Source organism: Myotis lucifugus, unplaced genomic scaffold (genome assembly GCF_000147115.1).
Source record: "Myotis lucifugus unplaced genomic scaffold, Myoluc2.0 scaffold_257, whole genome shotgun sequence".
Classification (NCBI taxonomy): Eukaryota; Metazoa; Chordata; class Mammalia; order Chiroptera; family Vespertilionidae; genus Myotis; species Myotis lucifugus.
The window spans coordinates 774225-800142 of record NW_005871305.1 but is presented as its reverse complement, the minus strand read 5'-3'; the positions used below and the strand labels follow the sequence as shown (position 1 = coordinate 800142).

Genomic DNA, 25918 nt, shown 5'->3' with positions numbered 1-25918 from the left:
CAGACTGCGAGAGGGCACAGGCCAGGCTGAGGGACCCCCCCCCCCAAGTGCACACATTTTTGTGCACTGGGCCTCTAGTCTATAATAAAAAAAAAATATTAAAGTCAACCAAAATTTGGACATCTGTAATACCTTTAACAATAAAGATAAATTTTTTAAAGTCAACAAAAATTTTAAAAATCAATTCTATTTCTTTTCTTATTGATTCAGTCCCAAAATATAAAATTCTTCCTTTAAATTCAGACAGTTAAGTATGACTACTTTCTTTTTTTCTTTCTTTCTCTTTTTTTTTTTTTTAATATGGAACGCTTCACAAATTTGCATGTCATCCTTGTGCAGGGGCCATGCTAATCTTCTCTGTATCGTTCCAATTTTAGTATATGTGCTGCCCAAGTGAGCACATGACTACTTTCTTAATAAAAAAACATGCTAAGGTTTGTTGTCATCCCCCAAACAAGCACTGTACAAAACTTGAAAAAGAAATCTCAGTCTGATGTCAGAGAAAAAAAACGCTAAATTCAATACAACATATTATTACAAGTTAATGGAAATGATCAGTTTCACAATGTGGGCCTAGCTAGCTACATATTATAATTAATTATTGTCTGGATTTAATTGATATTTGAGTTATAACAATAATCCAAATGAAACTATCTGGAGGGCAGTGTTCTCCTTCCTTGTGTATAAAAGCTATATAATGGTACCAAGTTCAGGACCTACCGTTGCCAGACAGAGTTATACCAGTCTTTTCCTCATCGTTGAGAGGGAAGTAAGTGCTGCAGTCAGCACCGGTCCAGTGCCTGTTACACACACACTTCAGCTCATTACTGCAAACCTGAAACCCAAAATCAATCCAGAGGGAGAGTCAGCTCTCGGGTGCAGAGGCATGAAAAATAAGCATTAATTTCTAATTACTATATGCCCAGAATTTTATGGGACTGAAAAATGATCAGTACTTTCTTCCTAATGCTAATTACTTATTTCTTACCCATGTACCTAAAAAATATTTTCAAGAGATCAACGGTTGACCCACAGGGAATAATATATGTTAACAGAGAAATAAATGTATAGCTCTAAAAAAATCAATGAAGTTCTTGTTTTGAATTTCATTAACTTAAATTTTATAAAAGGGAGATTTTAAAAACTAAGCAGAAATAAGATCATTGTCTAATTATCCAATACAAAGGTTTCTTTCTTCCAAAGAATCTTTATAATGAAACTATTCATCTTTTAGGAAGCAGATAAGATCAAGAGAAACCTGACAAAGAAGAGGGGAAGCCTGATGCTTTGCAGTGGTCTGAGAAGAAAGCTGTACAAAGCCATAACCTTGGCACCTCAACACAAGCTACAGAGATGAGCTACCTCATGGTCATGGAGAAGAAGAGCTCCCTCAAACAAAGCACAGGGGGGAAATTCACATAAAAATGGCACCACATTTTTAAAAATTATCAGATAATATTCTGTCTGCATTTATATATCCAGGAGACCAAACCTATACCTAGATCTTACAATTCAAAGCAATTTTAAATGGAGTGGGAAGTAGGGGAGAATTCAGCTGGGTTTGAGATCAGAATTCTTCAGTTGGTTTTCACTGGGTAGTTGTCTTTTGTCTGATCTAATTTTCCAGAGGATGACGTTCATCCACATCTAAATGTAACTGTAAAATATGATTAACAGCCCTGGCCAGTTTTGTTCAGTGGTTAGAGTGTCAGCCTGCAGGACCAAAGGGTTGTGGGTTCGATCCCCAGCCCTGGTCCAGGTTTGTGAGGGGGCAACCAATTGATGTGTCTCTCTCATGTTGATGTTTCTCTCTCTCTCCCTCCCCCCTTTCTTTCTCCCTTCCACTCTGTCTGAAAATCAATGGAAAAAATATCCTCAGGTGAATATAAAAAAAATATGATTAGCAAATTACAGATCTCAAATAAATTTCTACAGATTAACAAATATGCAAGAAGAAAAAGGTTTAGGTGTAGAGTCAGAAAGCCTGAGTTTGATTCCCCATTTCATCACTGTCTTTTATTTTTTCTGGTTTAAAATAAGTTTTTTACTGCCCAGATTATTTTTCCTTGTGTCTTATTTCCTGCTACCCACCCCCCCATTTTCTTTTTTTAATAACTATAAATCCAAGCTTAGGAAAGCTTGCCTTTGTCTTGTAAAACAAAACAAAACAAAGCTTTTATATCATTGGCTAACCCAGTGGTCAGCAAACTGTGGCTCACAAGCCACATGTGGCTCTTTGACCCCTTGAGTGTGGCTCTTCCACAAAATACCTGCTCTTCCACAAAATACCAACTTCTGCGCATGGGCCACGAAGTTTCAATCGCACTGTATGTGCGCGCCCGCATGTGGTATTTTGTGGAAGAGCCACACTCAAGGGGCCAAAGAGCCGCATGTGGCTTGTGAGCTGCGGTTTGCCGACCACGGGTCTAGGTGAATAGGTATGGTGATTCATTAGTATGAATGACCAAGAACAATGTCTTTATTCTTTTCGACTGTCCACCCAAAATGTATTTCCCCCTAGCACCATCTTATTAAGGAAAGAAGACTTAGCAGAGCCCTTTAAAAAAACAGAACTACTTAATCTAAGCCTTCTCTAGTCTCCTGTGCAATAAGAATTCCTATCCATTGGAAAAGAGTAAGGGCTCCCTAAGGAAATTCTTGGCATATCCCTGGGGACATGCATGGAATGACCAGGACTGCAGGCTTACAACTCCAGGATAGAGATCCTTTCCCTCAACCAGCTAATACACCAGTTCAAGCAGTGAGTCTGGAATGAGGGTAAGAAGGGAATCACAGCATATGCCCAAAGAAAAAGAACCAGAAAAGGTTTCATGAGTATAGGAATTCCTGACTGAAAATGACAAAATTTAATCACTAATAGAGCATGTTTCTTTCACCTAGAAACATTTCTGTAGATGAACAGATATATGACTGAAAGAACAGAATTTAGTCTTTTAAACAAGGCCACCCTTTCTACATGTCTGTGAGAAACGTTTTCCTAAATTCTGTTTTTAAGTTTAGGCATTCTCCTCAGCTGATGCACACTGGAGTGGCTATGGTTACTTATGGTCTGTCTTAATCAGCCAGTGCCTGGGCCACGCCAGTTGTTAAATATTGTGGTCACTGCCCTGCGTTTTACTCCTTTTTAATCCCACTATAGTTTGTTGGAATTTGTCTCTTAGATCACTTGCAGAAAACTGGTATTATAGTAAATGAGATCCCACTAATATAATGAGAAAGGAAGAGGCAAGCATTTGGTTAGGAAGTTATACTGTTTCTTATTCCCAGGCTTTTGCAGATGACACGACAGAAATATTCAAATGACTATGACAAAATAACTGTTTACATACCTGCTTAGAAATATGGACAAGCATGGTTTGCACTATTACAGAAATAAGCAGTTTAGGGTCGTATCTATTTCTGATACAAAAGAAATGAGTAATTCCCCATGGTGAGGTACTGAATACTCACTCCATTTCCTGAACAAACAATGCCTTCTTTATTGCTTAAGCAAGTACTAAAGTTGAAGGAGGCCACAGGGAGACACCTGTGTTCTAAGCACATCATTCGGGGACCACAAGGTGTCCCATCTTCCACATAGCCAAGATCTACATCTTCTTCAAGCTTAACATGCCCACCACTGAAAATAAATGGAGAGAAGAAAATGGGATTCCATTCATTCACATTCATTTTGAGAATATGCATAAACACTAAAAAGTAGGCAATATCATGTCCTCTATTTTCTATTTATTATCTAATAAAAATGGTAACATAAGAGTTTTTCTGATAAATGGAGAAAGCAATTTAATCTTTTGATCTAACTCTATTCAGGGATACTAACATATTTTAGGATTTCAATATAATTATTACAACAATGCTTGAATTTAAATAGCTTTATCATTTGGCCTGGGATATCATGTACAAGTCAAATAAGCCATTATTACTAGTATTTGATTTGATAAGTACGTAGTTTTAAGATTTCAAACATGTTTTGAACAAAATAAGAATTGATTTTAGTTTACATTTCCCAAAACGATTGCTATATTTACAAATTACATTTGAGAATGGCTTAACTATTGTACCTTCACTATTCAATATAGCAAGCCTGCATATAATGTAGGAATTAAAAAAATAATAGATATTGAAAATGTATGTTCATAATCAATTTATCCATATGGTACCATGTCAATAGCTCCATTATTTTTATTTGTTTTTATGAAAACTATAGATGCATAGAGTTTAAAGAGTCAAATAGATAACTTAGTTCTTTAAATGTCAAAATCTCCATGCAAGATGCATCTAAACATCACTTCATCTTCCTGTGGACTCTCTCCTGGAGTTCCCATCTGGACTTCCTCTGCGTCCATCTGATCAGGCTGTCCTCTGCACCTGGTGCACAGCTGCGCATCTTGGATTTCCCGTCACCATTCACTGGAGGGTATCCCTCAAGGTGGGGATCTTGATTCCTAAATTCCCTGCCTTTCTCTTTCTTAGCTAACTCCTTCATTTTGGTGCAGTACAATTTCCAGTAGCTTTCTGAGAAAAGGTTTAAGGGAGTAAATTTGGGGGGAACTTGCATAAATAAAAGAGTCATTTTCTATCCTCACCCTTGATTGATATTTTGTCTGGGTACAAAACTCTAGTTTGGAAGACATTTTCTCTATTGTCTTCTGGCTCCCAGGGCTCCTGATTATAGATCCTAATGCCTGATCTTTTTTTTCCCCCCCTCTTCTCTGGAAACATTGAAAAAAAATTTTTTGTCCTAAGGTTCTGAAATTTCATGATGATATGTTTAAATGTACCTCTAATTTCACTCATTGTACCTGGCACTTGGTGAGCCCATCAATAAAGAAATTCAAGTTCATCAGTTCTAGACAATACTCTTGAGTTACTCATTGACAATTTTCTCCCTGCTGTTTTCTCTATTATTTCTTTATTATTTCTATTCTAATTTGATGAGCTCTTCTCTATGTTAATTTCTTTCCCTCTTTTGCCCTATTTTCTGGAAAATAATTTCAACTACTGAGTTTAATCTCAGCCATCATATTTTTAATTTCCAATAGTATGTTTTCCTTCTCTGAATGGTCTTCATTTTGAAAAACAACACTCTATTCTTGTTTCATGATAGGGGTACCTTATCACTCCTAAAAATTGATAGGTGGTTGTTTTTCTAGTTGGTTGTTTTTATCTCTTTCTTTTTTTTCATGTTAGAGACTTTCTTCACATAGCTGATCATCTGCTCATATTTGAGGTGTGGGAATAGACAGATGTTTGAAAACTTCAGGGCTTTCTGACTGAACATCAGTGAAACTGGACCACTTCATACAACCTTGATATCAATATTGCCTGTTGTTCTTCAATCTGGACACCTTCTATTTTACTATCTCAGGATATAAAGCTCATATCTTCCTTGGGGGGATGAGCAATACCCACTGTAGCTGAGTCAGGGAAGTAATCTTTTAGTGCTTCTTTAATAAATTGTATTTAGCCCTTCCCTGTCCCTTAATCCTTTATTCCCTCTTCCATAGTAAATGGCGTTGCCCTTTTTTTTTTAAGTTTTTTGACAATATATATTGGCTTAGTTCTCCAATTAGCTTTCTTAATTTTGATACTCATTTGTCACACATCCATTTGCTTTCCACATTCCAAGATGTTGTTGCTATCGTCACCTCTCCCTTTCTCTGCCTCCCTGTGAATATGTGAATTTTTTAAAAAATCATTGAGTGTTATTTTAGTGGAATCTCAGAAGAGAGCTAAAGAACATACATATGATTTTACCCCAAAATTCACATTCTTTTTCCTTCATAAGAATAAAATGCAAAATAAACCCTAATTCTTACCTTGTTTTTGTCTATTTTCTGTCCGGATTTACTCAGTCATCTCTATGGGTGAGATTCTTTTTTGGCTTAACATGCATATGAACTGAAAACAGAATTAATCCTGAATTGCATTCTCAGGAGATGACTAATGTTCTCATGGAATGATCAGCGATATTTACCTGCAGTTTAATGTTCTTCCCTGCTGCACAACTAAAGTAGATGTGATTTCACCATCGAGTTCTCCAAGCCGTGGGATATTGCCAATATTGGTACACAAAAGGTAGCCACAGAGCACATCCCTGTGTTAAAAGAATACCAAGTATTTACTTTACAACCATGTGTAGTGAGAACAATAATCTTATTTTAGCATTTGTTTTTCATCAACTATCCTATTTGTTTATGTTACAAGAAAAATAAAATAAGCCCAAATTAGTTTATTCCAGACTTAAGACATGTCCCCTCTGATTTAGAAAAATCTGAAACTCTTATTGGTGCACCAAAATCTCAACTACTCTCTAGCTTTTTCTTTAATGCCCACTAGTTCAAATATTAATAGAAAGGAAATCACCCATCAAAAAGACTTCTTTTATATATGACTCTCTCTCCCTATAACATGTCACTGGATGTGCTAAAACACGTTTTTAAATATTTAATAAGTGAGTGAATGACCTTTGGATGATTATTCTTTTGGAATACAGCTCTTTCCTCAACTTGTTGCCCCATAATTAAAAAAGAAATTACATACGTGTGCATGCACACACAAACACACACACACACACACACACACACACTCACACATACACTTTATAGATTCTGGACAACATAGGCTCAATGTATTTCTCTACTTTTCCAATATCACATACAATTCTAATTTAACTTGTAAAATATTTTCACTGGTGTTAAATACTATCTTTCATGATCTCTGTATCTAACACATTTTAATTATTAATGTAGATAATGATAAGCCATATTCTAATCAGTATCTTGTAAAGACTGATTAGTAGGCCTTTAAGAGCACATATGAAAATATTAGGCTTTATCAGGCAAAGAAAAGGGAAAACTTAGGACTTGTATCTATCACCAACACAGGAAAAAATGTATTAATTCATTTCTAAACAATAATGTTTAAACATTATATCATCATTTTTAAAATGCCTGTCATAAATAAAAATGCTTCTTAACATAGAAAAATACAGTCAACATTTTTTAGTGTCCTTTCTGTGTCTTTTAGCTTACGAAGTACTTTAGGATATATAAAGAAAATTAGACATGATTTTTATCCTCAAGGAAATTAGACGCTGGATGAAAAAGAGATCATATACACAAACAACTATAGAGCATAGAGTTGGGGACAAGGGCCGTAAGAACAGTACAAAGGGCTGTGGGAATTCTGAGGAGAAAGGGGAAATTATTTATTTCTAGATGAAATCCAGAAATAATTTATAGAGAAAGTTTTGACCCAGCAGATCTCTGAAGAATGGATAAATTTTTGCCTCGTCATGAAGTGGGTATAAAGAGTGCTTCCAGAGGAATGCATAGCACAAGCACAGGCACAGAGTTAGCACAAAACAGTGCACATATTAGGGATGAAAGGCATGCCAGACTTTGGAAGAGTGGAGAAGAAAACACACACACAAATGGAGGTTTGGGGGCGAATTGTGGAGGAGGTACAATGCCAAGCTAAGTTTCCATTGTGTTCGTTAAACAAAATAGTATGACATTCTACATAGTTAAAATAGAGTTCTGAAATCAGACTGCCTGAATTCCAATTCTGCTGCTATTATATCTTCATTATATGATCTTGGTCAAATTAGTAAACTACGCCTCAGTTTCCTCTTCCATAAAATCAGAACTGTCATAAAGACCAAATGACATAGCTCATGTAAAGAATAATATAATGTGTAGTACACAGTGCGCATTCAATCCATGTTGGATATTATTCTTACGAGTAATTAGCTATGTGGAACCAGTGAAATTTGAACAAAGAGTTGACATGGTCAAAAAGAGTCAGTAGAGTATCCTGAGGGCAGCCTGTTAGAGACTGCAGGCATAAAGAAAAACCTGTTTAGAGGCCTTTGTAATAGCTGAAGAGTTAGTGTAGGTCTTAGTGGGGTCTTTAATGCTACAGGAATAGAAATGAAAGGATGAGTTAAAGACAAGTGGTGGGGGAGTAAAAGGGAGGAATGGACATAACTTGCATTTGGACAATGTGCCAGAGGGAAGGTGGAGTCCAGGATCGTTCTAGGCTTCTAATCAGAAGGACAGTGAGATATTAAGACCTTTGGAAAATCAGAACCAGTTAAGTTAGTATGTATATTCTGGTGGCTTTATTTTATTTTATTTTTTGCTTTTGAGATGCTGGCAGATATCTTCTAGGTGAGAAAGTCCTGAGGCAGCTATAGGCATGACCTAGGCCTTAGGAGAGAGGTGAGCATACATGTTAAGATGTGGGAGCCTTCTGCAAAGATGAGGCTGGAACAGTGGGAAGAGATGGAAGGCAGCACACTGCTTCATGGGATGCAGAAAACAGAAAAGTCCTGCTGGCTTAGAAAATAATGTTTGTCATTAACTAAAGGATAAACTTGGGGCTGACTTGTCCACCTCACCGTTTGTTGCACTGTATCCATGTGTCTTTGTCTCTCCCACAGTTGCCCTTCTCGGTCCCTTCAATGTTCAGTTTCTCATAGCAGTATTTGTCTGATGCCATCACCCCTGAAGCAGAACAGAATTTTCTATCAGTGATAGATACAACAACTTTCTTTTTCTATGTTATGCTGTCAGCTACTGGTTATTCTCAAGAGGAGGAAACAAAACTCTTTGTTCAGAGTTCAAACCTGTATGATTAAATTTTCCCCCATCCCAATGTTTCTCTAATTACTCCAAAGAGAGCACACACTTCCTCTCCCAAAGGGATTGTAGCCAGTTTGTGACAACTAAGGGTTGTCATTATCTTTCATGATAATTGTCTTTTGAAAGACGCTAAAACAGCGGTTCTCAACCTGTGGGTCGCGACCCCTTTGGCGGTTGAACGACCCTTTCACAGGGGTCGCCTAAGACCATCCTGAATATCAGATATTTACATTACAATTCATAAGAGTAGCAACATTACAGTTAAGAAGTAGCAACGAAAATAACTTTATGGTTGGGTCACAACATGAGAAACTGTATTTAAAGGGCCAGAAGGTTGAGAACCACTACTCTAAAACAAAAAACTACTTTCAAAGGGGCAGATAATCGTTCTGGAAAAAATACATTTAAATATATTTTAAATATAAATATATAATTTCAATAATATGTTCTAGATATAATTGATATATAATTCCCTATGAAAATTTGACAAACTTTAAAGGGAATAACATTAAAATTTCTCTCTGATATAGCAGAGCCACTCCAGCAGGTCACCAGTAAGTAGAAAAGCCAGCTAGAGGTCAAGAAAGGTAGTTGAGGGAGAAAGAACAAGTCTAACGAAAATGCTACAGTTCCAAGGCTACAGCTCCCCAGCCAGGGTCCACGTCCATCCCATATGGTTGTACAGGTTTTGCTTAAGGACACTCAGCTGTGGAGAGCGTATGTGGAGCTAAAATCCACGTTTGTTCCGTTCTCCAAGCTGCACACCTGGTAAGGACTTCACCTGCCTGGCAGTGAAGACACCATCTGTCTCATCCAGAGGCACTGCCAACTACCCAAGATGTGTAGGGCTGTGTCTTCTCAGAAGTGCCCTTCTCTAATTTCCACAAAAGTGCCCCTGCTAAGACGTGTGGTGGTTTGAAGAATCCCTCACTCTTAAAGTGGTTGAAAATTTACTTCCTGCTCACATGACCCTTGGCCTGACAGCACACCTTGAAATGATTGGGCCACACTGTTTACTTACTTTGCCCCCAGATGTATTTGCATTGTCTATCCCTGGTTTTGCATCTTCCTCCAAAGCAAATCCCCTAAAATGGAAAAGCATACCTATGAGCCATGCAATGTCTGCTGATGTCAGGTAACTGAAAAGGTAAGTATAACCAGGAGAACTAGTCAAACAGTATTATAAAGGCTTTTTATCTTCAGAATTTATTATGAAACATTTAAATTAATGTTCCTATTGTGATAACATTTCAGTATTTCTTTCATGCTGGTACACACACACACACAAAAAAAATTAGGTAAAAATGAACTAACCTACCTGAACACCATCACATGAATATCCATCCATTTTATGAATATTTGGGGCACACTGGGAAAAGAGAACAGAACTATGAACCAAATGTGCAACAAAATATCGGGATGAGCTAATCCCTTTAATGCTTTCACTTTAAAAATAAAGTAGGAAAATATGTTCAGTGTCTTAAAATATCTGAAAATAAAAACAAAGAAGAGGAAGCAAAAGGAAATACAACTGGTTCACTTTCCCCTAGAAGTACTGATCTATCAGCGGCAAACACAATGGACGGCATGGCAGCAAACAGAAAGAAATGACAGCAAGGACTCAGCTGATGCTAAAATTTAGGAGCATCTTGCTCTATACAGATACACTATTCCTCAAAGCAAGAAAAACAAGAGCATAAAACAAAAGCAAGGAGGATGCCAGCATGGATGGAGCAATAACTCTATGTCTTCATTTTTGTGAGAAGCAACACAGCCCTTACACTCAAAATGACTCTCAGGCAGACCTCCACTTTGCACATGTTAGAAAAACACATGCTTTATGGCACGCCCCCTTTATACATTGTAGTAAGTACAGGAGATTTCAAAGCATTCTTATGGAGTTTTTAAATTTATGATACATTTTTTCTATCATTATAGTAATTATATACTCATTTGAGAAAAGTTTACATAATGTAAAAATGCAAAATTAAAATAAAAGACAAAAGTTACTCAAATCCCCACCCCTCAAAGGCAGCTATGTTTTACATTTTGTTACATTTTTTTTCCTCTACCTTTTTCTACAAGTTTTGATATTTTTTAAACATAGGAATAGTTAAAGTATAGATAATATTTTATATTATGCTTCTTTACTTATGAATTTCCTCATCATAATAAACTTTTTGTAGGTATCATTTTTAATAACTATAATACATTGCATTGAGCTAACATCATATAACCAATGTACTAATAGGCTCGAAAGGCTCTGTGATTTAAAGAGAAATTATGTAAAATGAAACCAATTTTACCATAGGCTAACTGAAATAAATAAGAGTTTACATTCTTGTAGCATCTCATCAATGTTATACGTATAATAAAATGGCTTTGAGGATGACCACCTTTAAAATAAAGCATTTTTTAAAATATATTTTATTGATATTTTACAAAGAGGAAAGGAGAGGGATAGAGAGTTAGAAACATCGATGAGAGAGAAATATCGATCAGCTGCCTCCTGCACACTCCCTACTGGGGAGGTGCCCACAACCAAGGTACATGCCCTTGACCGGAATCGAACCCGGGACCCTTCAGTCCACAGGCCGACGCTCTATCCACTGAGCCAAACCGGTTAGGGCAAAATAAAGCATTTTTAATGGTTAAGGTAGATATACCATATAAAAACAAAGGAGAGGAAGAACCATGAACAAGGGTCATGTGAGCGGGAAGTAAATTTTCAACCACTGAATCCCTCTTTTCTAGAGGAAAAAATACACAGGCAGTCCTAGCTTCACATGGCTCTAATGTGCATGAATTTCAGGTATCACGGGATTGTTGAAGAAGACTAGTACCCCAACAACACAGTTCCAATATCAGTTACCATAATATATTAACTGTGAGTAATTGCAAAAAGCACAAGCTTTTACTACTAGCTCTTCAGTTGAGTGATCACTAGGTAAACAACAGGTGAATGACCTAACTTGTCACTCTTTCAAAGCCTCTCAGTGACTGGTCACTTGCCATCTGTATATTTAGTTCATGCACAGACAACCAGGTGTGTAGTTGTGTTGCTGCTCTGTCTTTGGGAGATAGCATGTGACATTTTACAAAACTGGATAATCAAAAGAGGAAACTAACCAACAAAGACAAAAGTGCAGAAAAAAAAGAAGAAGAAGAAGAAGAAAGTAAGAAAGAAAGAAAAAGAAAATCAAATGTAAATGTTGTTATAGAAAAAATCACTGACTATGGTAATGTTGATAGTGCTATTTGGCAAAAAAACTTCACATCGACATCTCTTGGAGACAGTTCACGACATTGAAAGTTCAAAGGATGAAATGTTGAAAGCTGATTTAAACTTAAAAAGGAGTATGGAAAAGATGTTCCTCAGCTTTACAAGAAGGTGGCATTACTCCTGGTAAGTTTTTTACAAAGAAATAAAATACTGCCTGGCCAGTGTTGCACAGTGGTTGAACATTGACCTATGAAACAGGAGGTCACAGTTCAATTCCCAGTCAGGGCACATGCCTGATTGCGGGCTCAATCCCCAGCAGGGGGTGTGCAGGAGGCAGCCGATCGATGTTCCTCGTTCATCATTGATGTTTCTAATTATCTCTCTCTCCCTTCCTCTCTGAAATCAATAAAAACACATTTTAAAAAAAGAAACAAGATACTTTAATTCTTAATGTTTCTGTTTTAATTTAGTGTGCTAAATAAATAAGTTACTTTTCATTTCCATCTTCATTTAAAAATCAACAGTGAGAGAGTTTTGAAGAGTCTGACAACCTTTTTAAAAGATCACAGAACAACTGTAGTTTCTTCCATTGACTACTAAGATGACTTTGCATGGTTCTAGGCCTCAGGGTTATTTTCATGACCCTCCATTATCTGTACATACACTGACCCTGCGAAACCTGGAACCCTAGCCAACGTTGATCAACTTCTGAATCTTCTCTATTTACAACTAAATCATATGAAATTCAAGAGCAGCTGTTAGTAACTGAGGTCATGCAAACTGTCGGGGAAAACAAGAGTCAAGACAGAGGAACAGGCTCCTTCAGAACCCAGTGCTCTGTGGGTCTCTCGCCTTCGCTGACTTCTGTTTCAAAGAGCTGAAAAGAGTCTGGTTGTTTCCTCCTTCACTAGACAAGAAGCTAATGAATTTTATTCTCCACTTCAAACAACAAAAAAAACAGTTATTTCCTCCTTCACTAAATAGATAAAAAGCCAATGAATTTTACTCTCTACTTAAAACAAAAAAGGCATGCAAGCAATCTTGGCTTTGTTCAATGTGAAGACAAAATTATGCTGAACATCTGCTCAAGCTTTGAAGACTAAAATTTAAATTCCTGAAAAATAAATAAAAGGAGAGTAAGAATTTATATGAGAGAGAGACACGAGCATCTTGTCCATTTCCGTGTCATCTGGGGGTCAGTGCACTGAAAATACGCCTACTTTTTCCCATCTGGTGTAGAGTGATTATTCTGTAAATTACCTGGCTTGAGTTTCCTGAGCATGATTCACGAATATCACAATCATTTACTGCTTCTCGGCACACAGTCCCCATAGGCTGAAACTAAAATGAACAAAAACCAATGTGTAAAACTGCTGAAGAAAAATTTCTCAGAGTATCATCTTTAAAAAAGCAAAATGAAGATTTGGGGGACAGGAATATCTTAAACTCTTTTAACACGGTAGTCTGTGAAAAACAGCTACTGAATGAAATGTTAATCTGGTACTTTTCGAAGAGAGTTTCTTGTGTATGCAGTAATTTGCACAGTCATCACACACAATCCCTGGATATCTTGGTAAAACAGGACCGTGCTTGATGATGCATCCTTTGAGACGGAGGAGTCAGTCAAGTTCTAGGAATTCTTCCTTCCAAATGGCTTTTGGATTTACACTTCCCCCTCATTCTTACTGGCACGTTTATCACATTACTTTTTCTTTTACCTTTTCTGCCAAGAATTTGGAAGTTACATTTTGGGATAAATTGCACAAGTTCGATTTTCTGGCAAAGCTATTTCTTCCCGTGCTCTCCTTTCCCTTCTTTCCCGCCTCATTTTTAAATGGATTTATAGCTTGGTCTTTTATTCTTTTCTAATGTTTCTATGATTTGTACCCATGTATGGGAGGGTTTTTTCTTTTGTTTTTTTGTCTGTTTTCAACCACCTCAAATATTTCTTGTAAGTGTGGGATTAGTACCAATATATTTTTAAGCTCATCGGATTTATAAATTGCAAGACTATTCATTATAACAAAACAGAGATACATAGCGTTTTCATCTTTCCCCTTTGCTCTTCAATCCCACTTACTTTCCTTCTCCAAAATGTTAATATTTGGGGCTGGATCTTTTTCTGCTTTGATCTCTGCTCACAGAAAGACACACATTATTCTTCAAGCAATACACACACACACACACACACACACCTTTCATCTTCCTCCCCTGCTCACAACCCTCCAGACAATTCAGTTTCCTGTTGTTTGTAGAACATGAACAGCACATTGCCAACTCCAATCAGCATTCCAACAGATACTTTTTAGAAGATCCAAACAAAAATTGTGTTCGTTTGTTCATTCATTCATTCATTCATTCATTCAAGTATTTACTAGCCACTTAAATGTGCCAGGCACTGGGAACCTAATGGAGAACAAACACAAGAATCCTGCTTGCAAGAAACTGTTTTAATGGGGCAAAATAGGCTACACAAACAAGGAAATAAGCAGAATAATTTCATCTCATATATTCTGGCTCTCTTCCTCCTTGGAATTGGGGCACACCACAGTTTTAGAACATCTGGGGTAGAAATATGAGCAGATTTAAGGTAGAGTTTATATGAGAGTGGAAATGTTCAAGGACTGCCAGAGATTTCTGAGAGAAAGCACAGTTAAGGGGGACCTGCCCTAAGTGCTGGGGTACAGAGGTAAATGTATCATCCCAAATCCCTGCCCTCCTAGAAGTTACACACTGAGAAGAAAAATAATACGTAAGCAGTATTTTACAGCAGAGGTCCACAAGTGATGGCTCGAGGGCAACATCTGGTTGGGCACATGTGGGTGTTTTTCCTTTGGTTTGTTTTTATTTATTTTTCATTGCTGACAATATTACAGATGTCCCCCATTCCCCTCCCCTAACCTCCCCCCCTATCACCAGGTTCCCACCTCACCCTAAGCCTATTGTCTGTTTCAGGCTATGCATATATACATATTCTTTGGTTAATCTCTTCCCCTCCTCTCCACCCTCCTTCCCTCTAAGATCTGTCAGTCTGTTCCATGTATCTATGCCTCTGGGTCTATTTTGTTCATCAGTTTATTTTGTTCATTAGATTCCAGATAAAGTGAGATGGCATTTGTTTTCCTTTGTGTGGCTTATTTCACTTAGCATAATAATTTCCAGGTCCATCCATGCTGTCTCAAAGGATAAGAAATCCTTCTTTTATACAGCTGCATAGTATTCCATGGACCAAATGTACCACAGCTTTTTTATTCACTCATCTACTGATAGGCACTTGGCCATTTGTTTTTCTAAATAAAGTTTTATTGGAACACAGCCAGGCCCATGGGTTTCTGTATTTTTGATGGCTGCTTTCAAAGGCAGAAGTAATTGACATTGATAGCTATGACCAACAAAGCCTACATTCTGACCCTTTATAGAGAGTGCTTGCCAACTCTGACTTATATACACATTATTATAAACACATGTAGAAAAAATAGAAATACACTCAATTTCTCATCTTGTTCTTCTATGTCCCCTCCTCCATTCACTATCTTGCTTTGGCCCCTTCAGGAGCCCAGGGTAGGGGTGGGAGTGGGGATGGGGGGGGGGTGAGAAATTAGCAAAAAAGACCTTACTTGACTGGTACTTATCTGTGGGATGATTAACATACCACTTTATTGTATGTATTCTATTATTTTTTACTTGTTCTTTGAACTGATTACATCACAAAGAGCCGAAGTCCATAAATCGAAGAAAAATAGCCTAATTAAATGCATGTTATGGGTCGGCAGACTTAAAATATTGAGAATTAAAATAAGGGATTGGGGAACCCGCTATGGCCATTGGAAAAGCTGACAGAATAAACAGTTGAGGCAGCCAAAATGAAAGAACGTCTGTTTCACACTTGGTTTCATCTTCCTCTTTTAGAGAGTTTGCTCAGAGATCTCTGCCAGCGCCTCACTGGTCTTACAGAGCTGCCAGAGACACCGTGGTAACGGGAAAACAGCAGAAATCGCTGCCAGCAGACCTGGGAAGTAACTGCACATATATTCATCCCCGGCTGAATGAGCCTACCCAGGTTATTTCACTTCCTTGAGACCGGGATTGCGCAAGTGAAAAAAGTCTGGATAGTAACGCCTATCAGAAAGTGTGGTTGTGAGCATTATCTAAGACAGCATCTCAGCCAGGGGTGGATTTGCCCCCACGGGGACATTTGGCAATCTCTGGAGATATTTTGGTTGTCACCACTGGGATGGATTGTGCTTGCATCTGGTAAGCAGAAGTCAGGGAAGCTGATAAATATTCTACAATAAACAAGACTCACCCTCACAACAAAAAATTATCCAGCCAAAAATTTCAATAGTGCCAGCATTGAGAATCCAGATATAAGATGATATACATTAAAAGTCCTTAGCACTGTCTCCGGCACTCAGTAGATAACTGGTTCATATTCCACCCTCTCTTAACTCTAAGTAGACTAATCAGCAAATAATCAGTAAGTATCTGATGAGCGTATTTATTCATTCATTCAACAAATGTTTACTAAGAACCTGTACCAATTACTGTGTAAGTCCCTGGCTCTGCCTCCATAAAATGTACAGAATGAAACACATATTCAACCTCAGAAATAATGTAGAATATTGTACCAGACTTTCTATGAGAAGAGAAAAAAAAACAATAGATTTCTTTGGAAAAGGTAAGCCTCAAATAACTGTTAGTCTTGATGGAAAGGCTTAAATATTTGGAGACAGGTATGAAGATGCTGGTGGGAGGGTGAAAACAGTCAATGTGTTTCAAGGTGCATTTTAAAATCTCTTGCACAACACATGTAAGGTGTTATCATGTCTAAAGTATTCCTTTTGCTCCTTCAATAGCTAATGCAAGAGATGTACCAAACTGAGCAGCGAGAAAAGAAAGGTCTACTGAATATCCACTTGGCTTTACAAGAAAGGGAAAACAGCATTCAAAGATTTAACACCTGTTTTCATTTAATGTGCATAGTCCTCAAGGAGGCAGTAGTAGTGAGAGGACAAACTCTGGGAATTATAAAGGTGCAGGCCCTACCTCCCTGACTTACTTGGTTTAAGACCCTGGGCAAACTATTTAACCACACAAGCCTCAGTGTTCTCATCTGTTAAATGGGAATAAAAGTAGTTACTACACCTCACAAGATTTTGTGAGGATCCTGTAAAGCATTTGGCACTTAGTCACTTAATATGTGTTTGATACTACTGTTGTTATTAGATTATATTAACCTCACCTTAACAGTGTAATCAAATATGTCCTCTTTTTCATCAGTTGGTTATGAAACAACATTTACTTACCTTGCACTTTTTACAACAAAGACCATCACTGCATTGAGAGTCTTGAGTCAAGGTGCATTTCTTACAACACTCTGCTCCTTCGAGGACACATTCCTAAGGAATATAATCATTTGCATAATTTCAGAAATGGGGTAATTTTCCTGAAAGTACCAGGATATTTTCTAAAATAAATGAACAACCTCGTAATAATAATCTTCCTTCCACAAATCTTATAAAACTTCCAGGCATCACCCCTGCTCTGTATGTCTATCTCAGTGTATGGGCCTGGAATGACCCTGAATAACCTAAAAAAAGCCATCAAAACACCCAGAGACTTACTGCTGGGGTCCCGCAGTCACACTCCTCTCCAGTTTCAATGAAGCCATTACCACACTCAGGAGGATCGAGAAGCTGTGGGATGAAAACCAAAAAGAGAATTAAAATAGAGACAAATCAATGTCAAAGACTTTATGAAACCCTAAGTGCCACACCTAAGCTTCTGGCATATCTGTCAGTTATTCCAAAATATATTTTTATTTTCCTAAACAGAAAGCACAATTTCCTATAACTTTAGAACTAGGAACCTTAGAACAGAAGTGTCTAATATTGTTTCCATGTCAGATTTAATCATATTTACATATATAACATACATAAACAAATAGGGTCTGAGAAATGCCATCAAAATAAAATATGATCTAGCCATGACCAAAACCAAGCCAGAATGACTCCTGAAATTTCATTTCCTTTAAATAGGAAGCAAGGGACTCAAATCTTGGCTCAGCTACTTATCTTGGACAAACAGCTTGCCATCTCTGAGCCCAAGAGTTTTAGTATTTAAAACAGGAATAATATCAACTGTCCATCTACATCACAAATTGCTGTGAGGATCAAGTTCAATTACCTGTGAAAAGCCCTTTATTAACTATATTTTCTTGTGTAACAGAAAGTTATTTCATTGACAATGAGGAAAACATCACAAAATAACAAATCCACTAATTTTTAATACAAAATATTGCTCCTCCTATTAACATAGTCCTGCAGACAACAGCAATGATAACTTTCCCGAGAAACAGAAGGAGTTTTTGGTCTGTACAAGAGTATATTTTAAGACTGTTTAATTTTTAACTCTCCATCAATCTATGCTTTGACTATAATTTATCTTATGATTATAGGTAAAATTAGTAAATATAGTTGCTATGTTTTAAATATATAATATCCATTCAAAAATTAATCAAAGTCTACGTTTTACAGAATGGCAGTGAATACACACCTATCAACAAATACACACACACACTTTCTTAAAACCAACTAGAGGGAAGAAGCAAAACCAAATAAAGAAAGCAACAACAACAACAACAAAGAATCCCCACCTAATTTCAAATACTCTCTCCTCTCCAACAAAAGAATCAATTCATCTATCTCTCAATTTCATTTCCAGTTGAAAGAGAGCATAACGAATGAGACAGCTTTGGAAGCCCAAACTAAAACGTATCTAGGTGAAAAGCACTCTTATTCTCTTCCTCTGGGTTCAGAATAATCAGTAATTTTGGTAAAAAGACTTGAACTGTTTTTCCTTCATAGCAGTAAGAATTTTGTTCAATTATCACTTCTGGAACTTTCCGTGCTAAAGTCATTTTATTGCCATGTGATACATTTCCTAAATGTCACCGGAGTGACAGAGAATGAAACCAGGTGAATGACTCCCAAGGCTGTGGTGTGCAGAAGCATGTCACAGTTGACATAATTGACAAGGACAAAGCATTCTCCTTTAATGTGCAGACTTCCGAGGGCAGGAGGAAGACCTGCTTTCAGGTAGTCAGTGATCAAAGGATGTTCCTCACCTTGCAAAAGCCTCTGACAAAGTCTAAGCACAGAAAGACTTTCTCCTTCTCTTCTTTAAGCAAACTTGGTTTTCATATTGAGAAGTACTTGTAATTTTAATCATACTGCTTATTCTGAAAGGCATGGCAGGGAGTAATGAAGGCAGCTATGCCCCCACCCCCTTTCTACCGGTATGAGTTGTGATTATGTATCCAAAGAGGGGAACTCAAGAAAAACGAAATGAAAACATTTTGTAAGTTATCCCTGAATCATCATGTGGCTGTATAAATAGAAAATGAAAAATTTTCAGAAAGCAAACATTCTTATTTCTACCTACTTCCTATTCCTATCAGAAAAGCCCCAAATGCTCAAGATTAAAGCTGGCTTTGAAAATGCAAATACTTAGTAAATTTAGAATACGTACATATTCAATATGTACAAGCCAAGTTGAAAAGCTCTCTTTTATAAGACCAAATGGCTGAAAAATTTGTGTTTATCATACTTTAGAAAGATTAATAACTAATAACTGATCACACTTATTACCTTAGAAGGTTTGTTGAAAAGGCAGGCTCCACCTCCACTATTCAGGAAGTCATGATACTCTTCAACATTACACTGGGTAAACTTCTTAGGAAGATAGTAGCTATAAGACAGAAGGAAATTAATAGCTGGGTACAATTTTTTGTTTCCCCTGCCTGAACATTAGTGTTAAAATTGAATATTGTTAAAATTATACATTTTCTCAAAAGTGAAAAATAAATTCCACTTATGTACAATATTTGCATTCAAATCCCTAAAAGTTTTATTCAATCAGTATATTTCTAAATCCTTCATTTGGTGACCAATGGTGATGATGGGCTGTTCATTATTTGCATACATATTCAAAGGAAACACACACACTTGTAATTTCCAACAAAAAGAGGAATAATTTATTTCATAATAAGTCATTCCTAAATATTACAGTTGGGCTGGAACTCAAACTGCAAAGCAGTCTACAAAACAACTGACCTATAATCTACAAATGTGTCAAGGTCATGACAGTCAAAGAAAGTCAGGAACTGTTCCAGACTGAAGGAGGCTAAAGAGACATAAAAACCTGATGTCTGATTCTGAACCTTTTCTAAAATGACATTCTGAAACACAGAGCCAGTGTTGAATGAGGGCTAAGAATGAGATGATTTTATTTGTTGTACTGTGTTTCTGTAGGAGGATGTCCTTATTGGTAGAAATGCACACTAAGTTGTTGGCACTGATGGGGCAGCAAGTTAGCAATTTATGATTCAAGGACAAAAAGGTTTTGTTACTCTTCTTGCAAATTTTCAGGATTGTTTCAAAAAATGTATACAAATAAAGTAACAAAGGGTCAATAGAAAAAGAAATAACTATAGAGCAATTTGGCAATGTGTGTTAAGAATCTTCAAAATGAGAAATATTCTCAAATCTAATAGTTTTAATTTAAAAATTTTTTCTTGAGCCCTAACCGGTTTGGCTCAGTGGATAGAGCTTCGGCCTGCGGACTGAGGGGTCCCAGGTTCGATTCCGGTCAAGGGCATGTACCTTGGTTGCGGGCACGTACCCAGTGGGGAGTGTGCAGGACGCAGCTGATCGATGTTTCTAACTCTCTATCCCTCTCCCTTCCTCTCTGTAAAAAAAATCAATAAAATATATTTTAAAAAATAAATAAAATAAAAAATTTTTCTTGAGGAGATAATTAGCTATGTGTTCAAATATGTCTGAACTCAGATATTTATGGTGGCACAGTTTATAATAGCAAATAACATGAAAGTAACCTAAATGTTCAACAGTTAAAAAAAACAACTACCTGTTAATAAAATAGAATACCATGTAGTTATTAATAATCATGGTGTTCAAAAATAAAGACTCAGAAAAAAATGTTGATTATATAATGTTAAGTAAAAAAATGAATAAATAGTTATATAGCCAACAGGATCCAAATTTTATAAAAGAACAATAAAAATGAAAAGAAAAAGATATTGCATTTAAACATTATTTTAATATTGTTATTGTAACATTAACCATGGTATTTAATTATATAGTAAATATTTAATTTTTAAAATCTGGATAATAGTTTATAACTGTTCACTCTTTCATTCCTTCTACCTTTTCAATTATGATGGAAGTGGATGGAAGAGAGGGAGCCCCGAAGCTGAGTATCTGGAATGTTACTGAAATAAGAGCACAAGATGATGAAAGTTTAAAAGTGTGTGGGGGGGGGGGGCGGGGGAGGGAGGTTCGAGAAGAAATTAGACAAAGATCTTATATGCATGTATGCATTACCTATGGACACAGACAATAGGGTGGCGAGGGCCTGGGGTGGGGTGGGAACCGGGTGGAGGGGAGCTATGGGAGGAAAAAAGAGGGCCATCTGTAGTAACCTCAACAATGAAGATTAATTTTAAAAAAGACAACTAAAGGGTAGTGATAAGCTTGGCACGAAAGGAATGATTGTAGAATTTAGAAAGAATAAAAGGTTAATGCCTGATAGTGTGTGACGGGTGGGACAGGGTACAAATAAAAACCTTTCTCAGGAGAGCAATTGTGCACAACTCCTCCCACTCCTCGTTCAGTGAGGCGCGTGTGGTAGCTTGAAACCAGCCCTTGTAGTGTCTACACCAGTGATGGTGAACCTATGACACACGTGTCAGAGGTGATACGAGAACTCATTTTTTTGGTTGATTTTTCTTTGTTAAATGGCATTTAAATATATAAAATAAATATCAAAAATGTAAGTCTTTGTTTTACTATGGTTGCAAATATCAAAAAATTTCTATATGCGACACGGCACCACAGTTAAGTTAGGGTTTTTCAAAATGCCGACACGCTGAGCTCAAAAGGTTCGCCATCACTGGTCTACACCATAGGCTCTACTTATGGTGGAAGGCTGCTGGCAATCCGAGAAGTGACAAATCTGGGCTTTTTTCTTGTTTTTGTTTTTGTGAGTCAGCTTACCAGTACAGTCCTGTTTATTACCCACTGAATTTGAATTGAAGAAGGTAAAAGGAATGAGATTAGTATGTAAGCCATCAAGAAGGAAACTGTTCCTCATTTCCAGCCTAGATTCAAGGTCAAAAACATCGTTGACCTTTGACCTTCTGGATTAATTGACATCAATTGTTTTCATAAATAAGATAGTCGTTTGTGAAAATATTTTACATAACAAAGCCACTGAGAAAACCTACTGATTCTCTCCTAAATGCCTGTGGTGAGGGTCCATGCACTAAGTTATTGGGTGTCATATTCCTAGGAAGACAGCAGCACAGCAGGGAAAGGAAAAGTGAGGTATTTTCAAGTAGAGTGGCTCACCCGGTGTCTCCCATTATGCATCCAGACCATGTGTCCTCACATTTACACTCACCTAAGAGAAGAGGAATACACATGCCTTACTACAAAGTAAAAACAGGTGCCTTCAAGTAGTTCCTATCTTAAAAAGTATATCTTAACTTTATTCCTAATATAATTTTTAAAAAGTAATACTTGCTTTCTAATTTTTTTATAGTTTCTATGCAGTGAATAACCACAAAAATCTACCCTGACCCTGTCAAGTTTACATAATTCTTACTAAAATTAAATATTTTTGATATTTTATCAAGTGGCCATATTTTGAAAGAATTCACTTAAAATAAAATACAATGAAATAGTGACACACCACTCCAGGATCTTAGTTTCACAGGCCTTTATGAGAATTCTTATAATTTCCTGTTTATTGTTAAAAAGCCTCTACACCAAGGCTGCTGGCAGAAGGCAGTATGATATATCGGTTAAGCAGAAGGGTTTCAGAATCAGAATCACCCAGGTTCAAAACCTGGGCTTGCCATTTAACTTAATCTTGAGACATTAGCCTTTTATGATCTAGTCACATCTGTAAAATGGAGCTAATAATGCATATCTTGTAGGAATATCTAGAGGATTAAATGAGTAGCTACATGTAGATAATACTGGCATTCAATTGTTTGTCATAGAATCCACAAATTATAATAGTTATCAATATAAGCAATCATATTTATAATGTCTGTTATTAAAAATAAAATAAATATGACTATAAGCAACGTACTCATAATACATAGTGAAATAACTTGGTAAAATATATTCCTCATAGATGCTAAACATAGCATATTTCACTAGGTCCATATTGACTAAGCCCTTTATCAGTCAGGCAAATTCTCTATGGCCATATTAAGAGATGTTTTAAATAAACCGTAATAAAACAGTATGCCTTAAACCTATATGCCTAGGATTTTTTTATTAAAACATTTAAAATTATTTTGTCCTTTTTATGTGAAATTCAAACGTTTATCATCACATAACTTTAAACATTCATAACACATGGAGAAATTTTCATCTGTAATATAAATATAATGGTGTATTACTTTTGAAAAATGTTTTGTTTTATGCCCTAGCTGTTTATCTTATGTTATCATCCAAACTCTTTTGATCAAGCAACTGAATTAAAGAATTTCATTCTCCAAAATATTTCACAGATAGTCTATTTTAAATACAATTATACCACACATGTACTTTAACTTACCACTTGCTAACTTTCTTTTGTCTGAGATAATACCAATATTATGGGCTAATGACTGGGCAAGTGTAACTGCCATTAAATCAGTTTTCCCAAACTGAAAAACAAAACAAAAGTAAAATACATGTCAATGCAAATTATTTTTATTTAAGATGGGCCAGAGAAAAATTCACAATATAATTGAAAATAAGCAATCTCTAAGTATTTTATTTGGCACAGGTTAAACACATAATAGCCAATACTGAACTACTGAGCATTTGGGGAGACGTAGTAAGAAATAAATCTGTGTTTGATTAAGCCTTATAGACTAGAAACCAGGGAATCGCCAGCTTATCGGTTTGGAAACTTAAACCTAATTCTGAGTCCAAATTTCACCAGTGATGTGTCTGAAAAAATGTAATACTTACATATAATTAGTGATTTGGATAATAATAATAATAAATGAGTAAATTATTTGGAACTTTCCATCTCTGTGTGTCCACTTGTACTCCTGAAATTTCCCCAAACTAAATAGAACGTGGCTTCTGAGAACAAAAGCTAAATAACAGGATGTGGTGATGGTCTTTGGCCAAAAGAAACTTAAGGGGGCCTAGAGGTATTTTTTTCAATATACAGCCTCCCAAGGATTCAAGTATTTCCTTTTAGGTCACGTCCATCAGGTTTAGTGCCTTAGGGGTAGAAGGAACCCTTTGAAAAGCCTGGTCTATTTTTTTCTCCAAAAATTTGCCAAGTATCAAAGAAGGAAGAAAATTTCCAATTGGGTTTTTGTAGTATGCTGGACAATTCAGAGAATTACTCAATTCTCTGGAAAATCAAAGTGATAAACAAGGCTTTATTGTCCATGAAGGTAAAAGTAAATATTTTCACTATATAATCTGTAAATAGCTAAATCTGGAAATTATTCTAAGTAGACCATGAACAGAATTATCAGATATTATCGTCTGTTATTTCCTTATTCTGCCCTCTGGTCATTTACAGTAACTACACTGGTATTAATAAAACAACCTAACGTGGAGAATGTGCAATACTGAGAACTTATCTCTTAAATATTAGGAAAACATTTTCAGCCATCATACCACTTTGTACTGTACAGATGTTCACACCTACTTCATTCACGCCTCCTCCTTTCAGCAACGAGCAAATCCCACCAATATAAGCTGCCCCGCTCCGGCTACTCTCAAATTGACTTCCCCTTTCAGAAAAGGAAATGAAAAATACTTACTGCTCGCAGTTCAAATATCATAACACCTCTCATTATTAATTTATCACACTTATTTTCTCAATGCACATAACATTTGTATACTATATGTTCCTGAAGCCAAGAAGGAATATGAAAATTATTTATACACATGACCAAAAAGAAAGGTTTCTGAGGATGTTTCCCCATATAATCACTATCTTCAAGAGAACTCTACCTATTAAAAAAGAATTACTAATAAGATGTACTCTGAGAAGGATACAAAATCACTACTGTGCTATTTCTGCCAAAAAATGCATAACTTGAATCTTATAACGAGAAAATATCAGCCCCACAAAGAGGGGCATTCTATAAAATAATTGGCCTAAACGCTTCAAAGTGTTAAGTTCAAAATAAACAAAGAAAGGCTGAGGAAATCTTCCAGATTACAGATTAAAGAGACATGACAGCAATGTGTGGTCCTGCATTAGATTCTGAATTTGAGGCAGGAGAGAATTAGTTATAAAAGACATTATTGAGACAATTAGTAAAATTTGAATATAGACTGTAGGTTAAATCACATATTATACCAATGCTAAATTATCTGGTTTTAATAATTTACTATAGTTATATAAGAAAATGCCTTGAGTATTAAGTAGTAAATGCCTAGTAAGGTCTCCAAGTTACTCTCAAATGGTTCAGGGGAAAAAAAAAACCTGATAGATGGATGAAAGGAAGAAAAAGGGGTAAGAAGAATGAAAGGAAAGAAATAATAAAACAAATGGGGCAAAATGTAAACAATTAATGAGTCTGGATGAAAGGCATAGGGTTTTCCCTTACAACTTTTCTCTAAGTTTGAAATTATATAAAAATAAAAAGTTACCCCCCAAATATACTCTTTTACTTCCATTTATAACTTTCTTCAACAAAAGCTCTGACTTCAAATGATAGGTTTTTAAAATGCTATTATATATATCTTGCTATTACATCAAATAAACATGTTATAAAAAAACCTTTAAGAGTGAGAAAAACAAAAGATAAACTCTGGAAATACTAAGCTCTCATCTTAAATCAAAAACATAGTTAACATTTAAAAGCCAACAACTTTAAAGAGTATAATTAATAAGTCAAAAATACTCTGTATGAACATTAACAGTACTTCTACTCAATACATGCTTTCATTAAACCTCTTGAAAATTTAAA

At 36.2% G+C, this 25918-nt stretch overlaps 1 protein-coding gene and 1 non-coding gene across 2 annotated transcripts in view; both read right to left on the bottom strand.

The window, feature by feature from the left end:
- Positions 1–25918, bottom strand: part of ADAM22 (ADAM metallopeptidase domain 22) — a 175418-nt gene that overhangs the window by 32242 nt on the left and 117258 nt on the right. The window contains exons 12-24 of the mRNA XM_006099078.3: positions 24646–24730; positions 23545–23635; positions 22323–22374; positions 19542–19641; positions 17517–17588; positions 17199–17291; positions 13153–13233; positions 9988–10038; positions 9691–9754; positions 8426–8531; positions 5999–6118; positions 3472–3640; positions 721–835 (exon numbers count right to left, since the gene is read on the bottom strand). Coding sequence (XP_006099140.1) covers positions 721–835; positions 3472–3640; positions 5999–6118; positions 8426–8531; positions 9691–9754; positions 9988–10038; positions 13153–13233; positions 17199–17291; positions 17517–17588; positions 19542–19641; positions 22323–22374; positions 23545–23635; positions 24646–24730 — 1199 coding nt within the window. The remainder of the gene's footprint in view (positions 1–720; positions 836–3471; positions 3641–5998; positions 6119–8425; positions 8532–9690; positions 9755–9987; positions 10039–13152; positions 13234–17198; positions 17292–17516; positions 17589–19541; positions 19642–22322; positions 22375–23544; positions 23636–24645; positions 24731–25918) is intronic.
- LOC111827972 lies at positions 295–401 on the bottom strand. Its single transcript, XR_002831719.1, has one exon. It is a non-coding gene; the product is annotated as a U6 spliceosomal RNA (small nuclear RNA).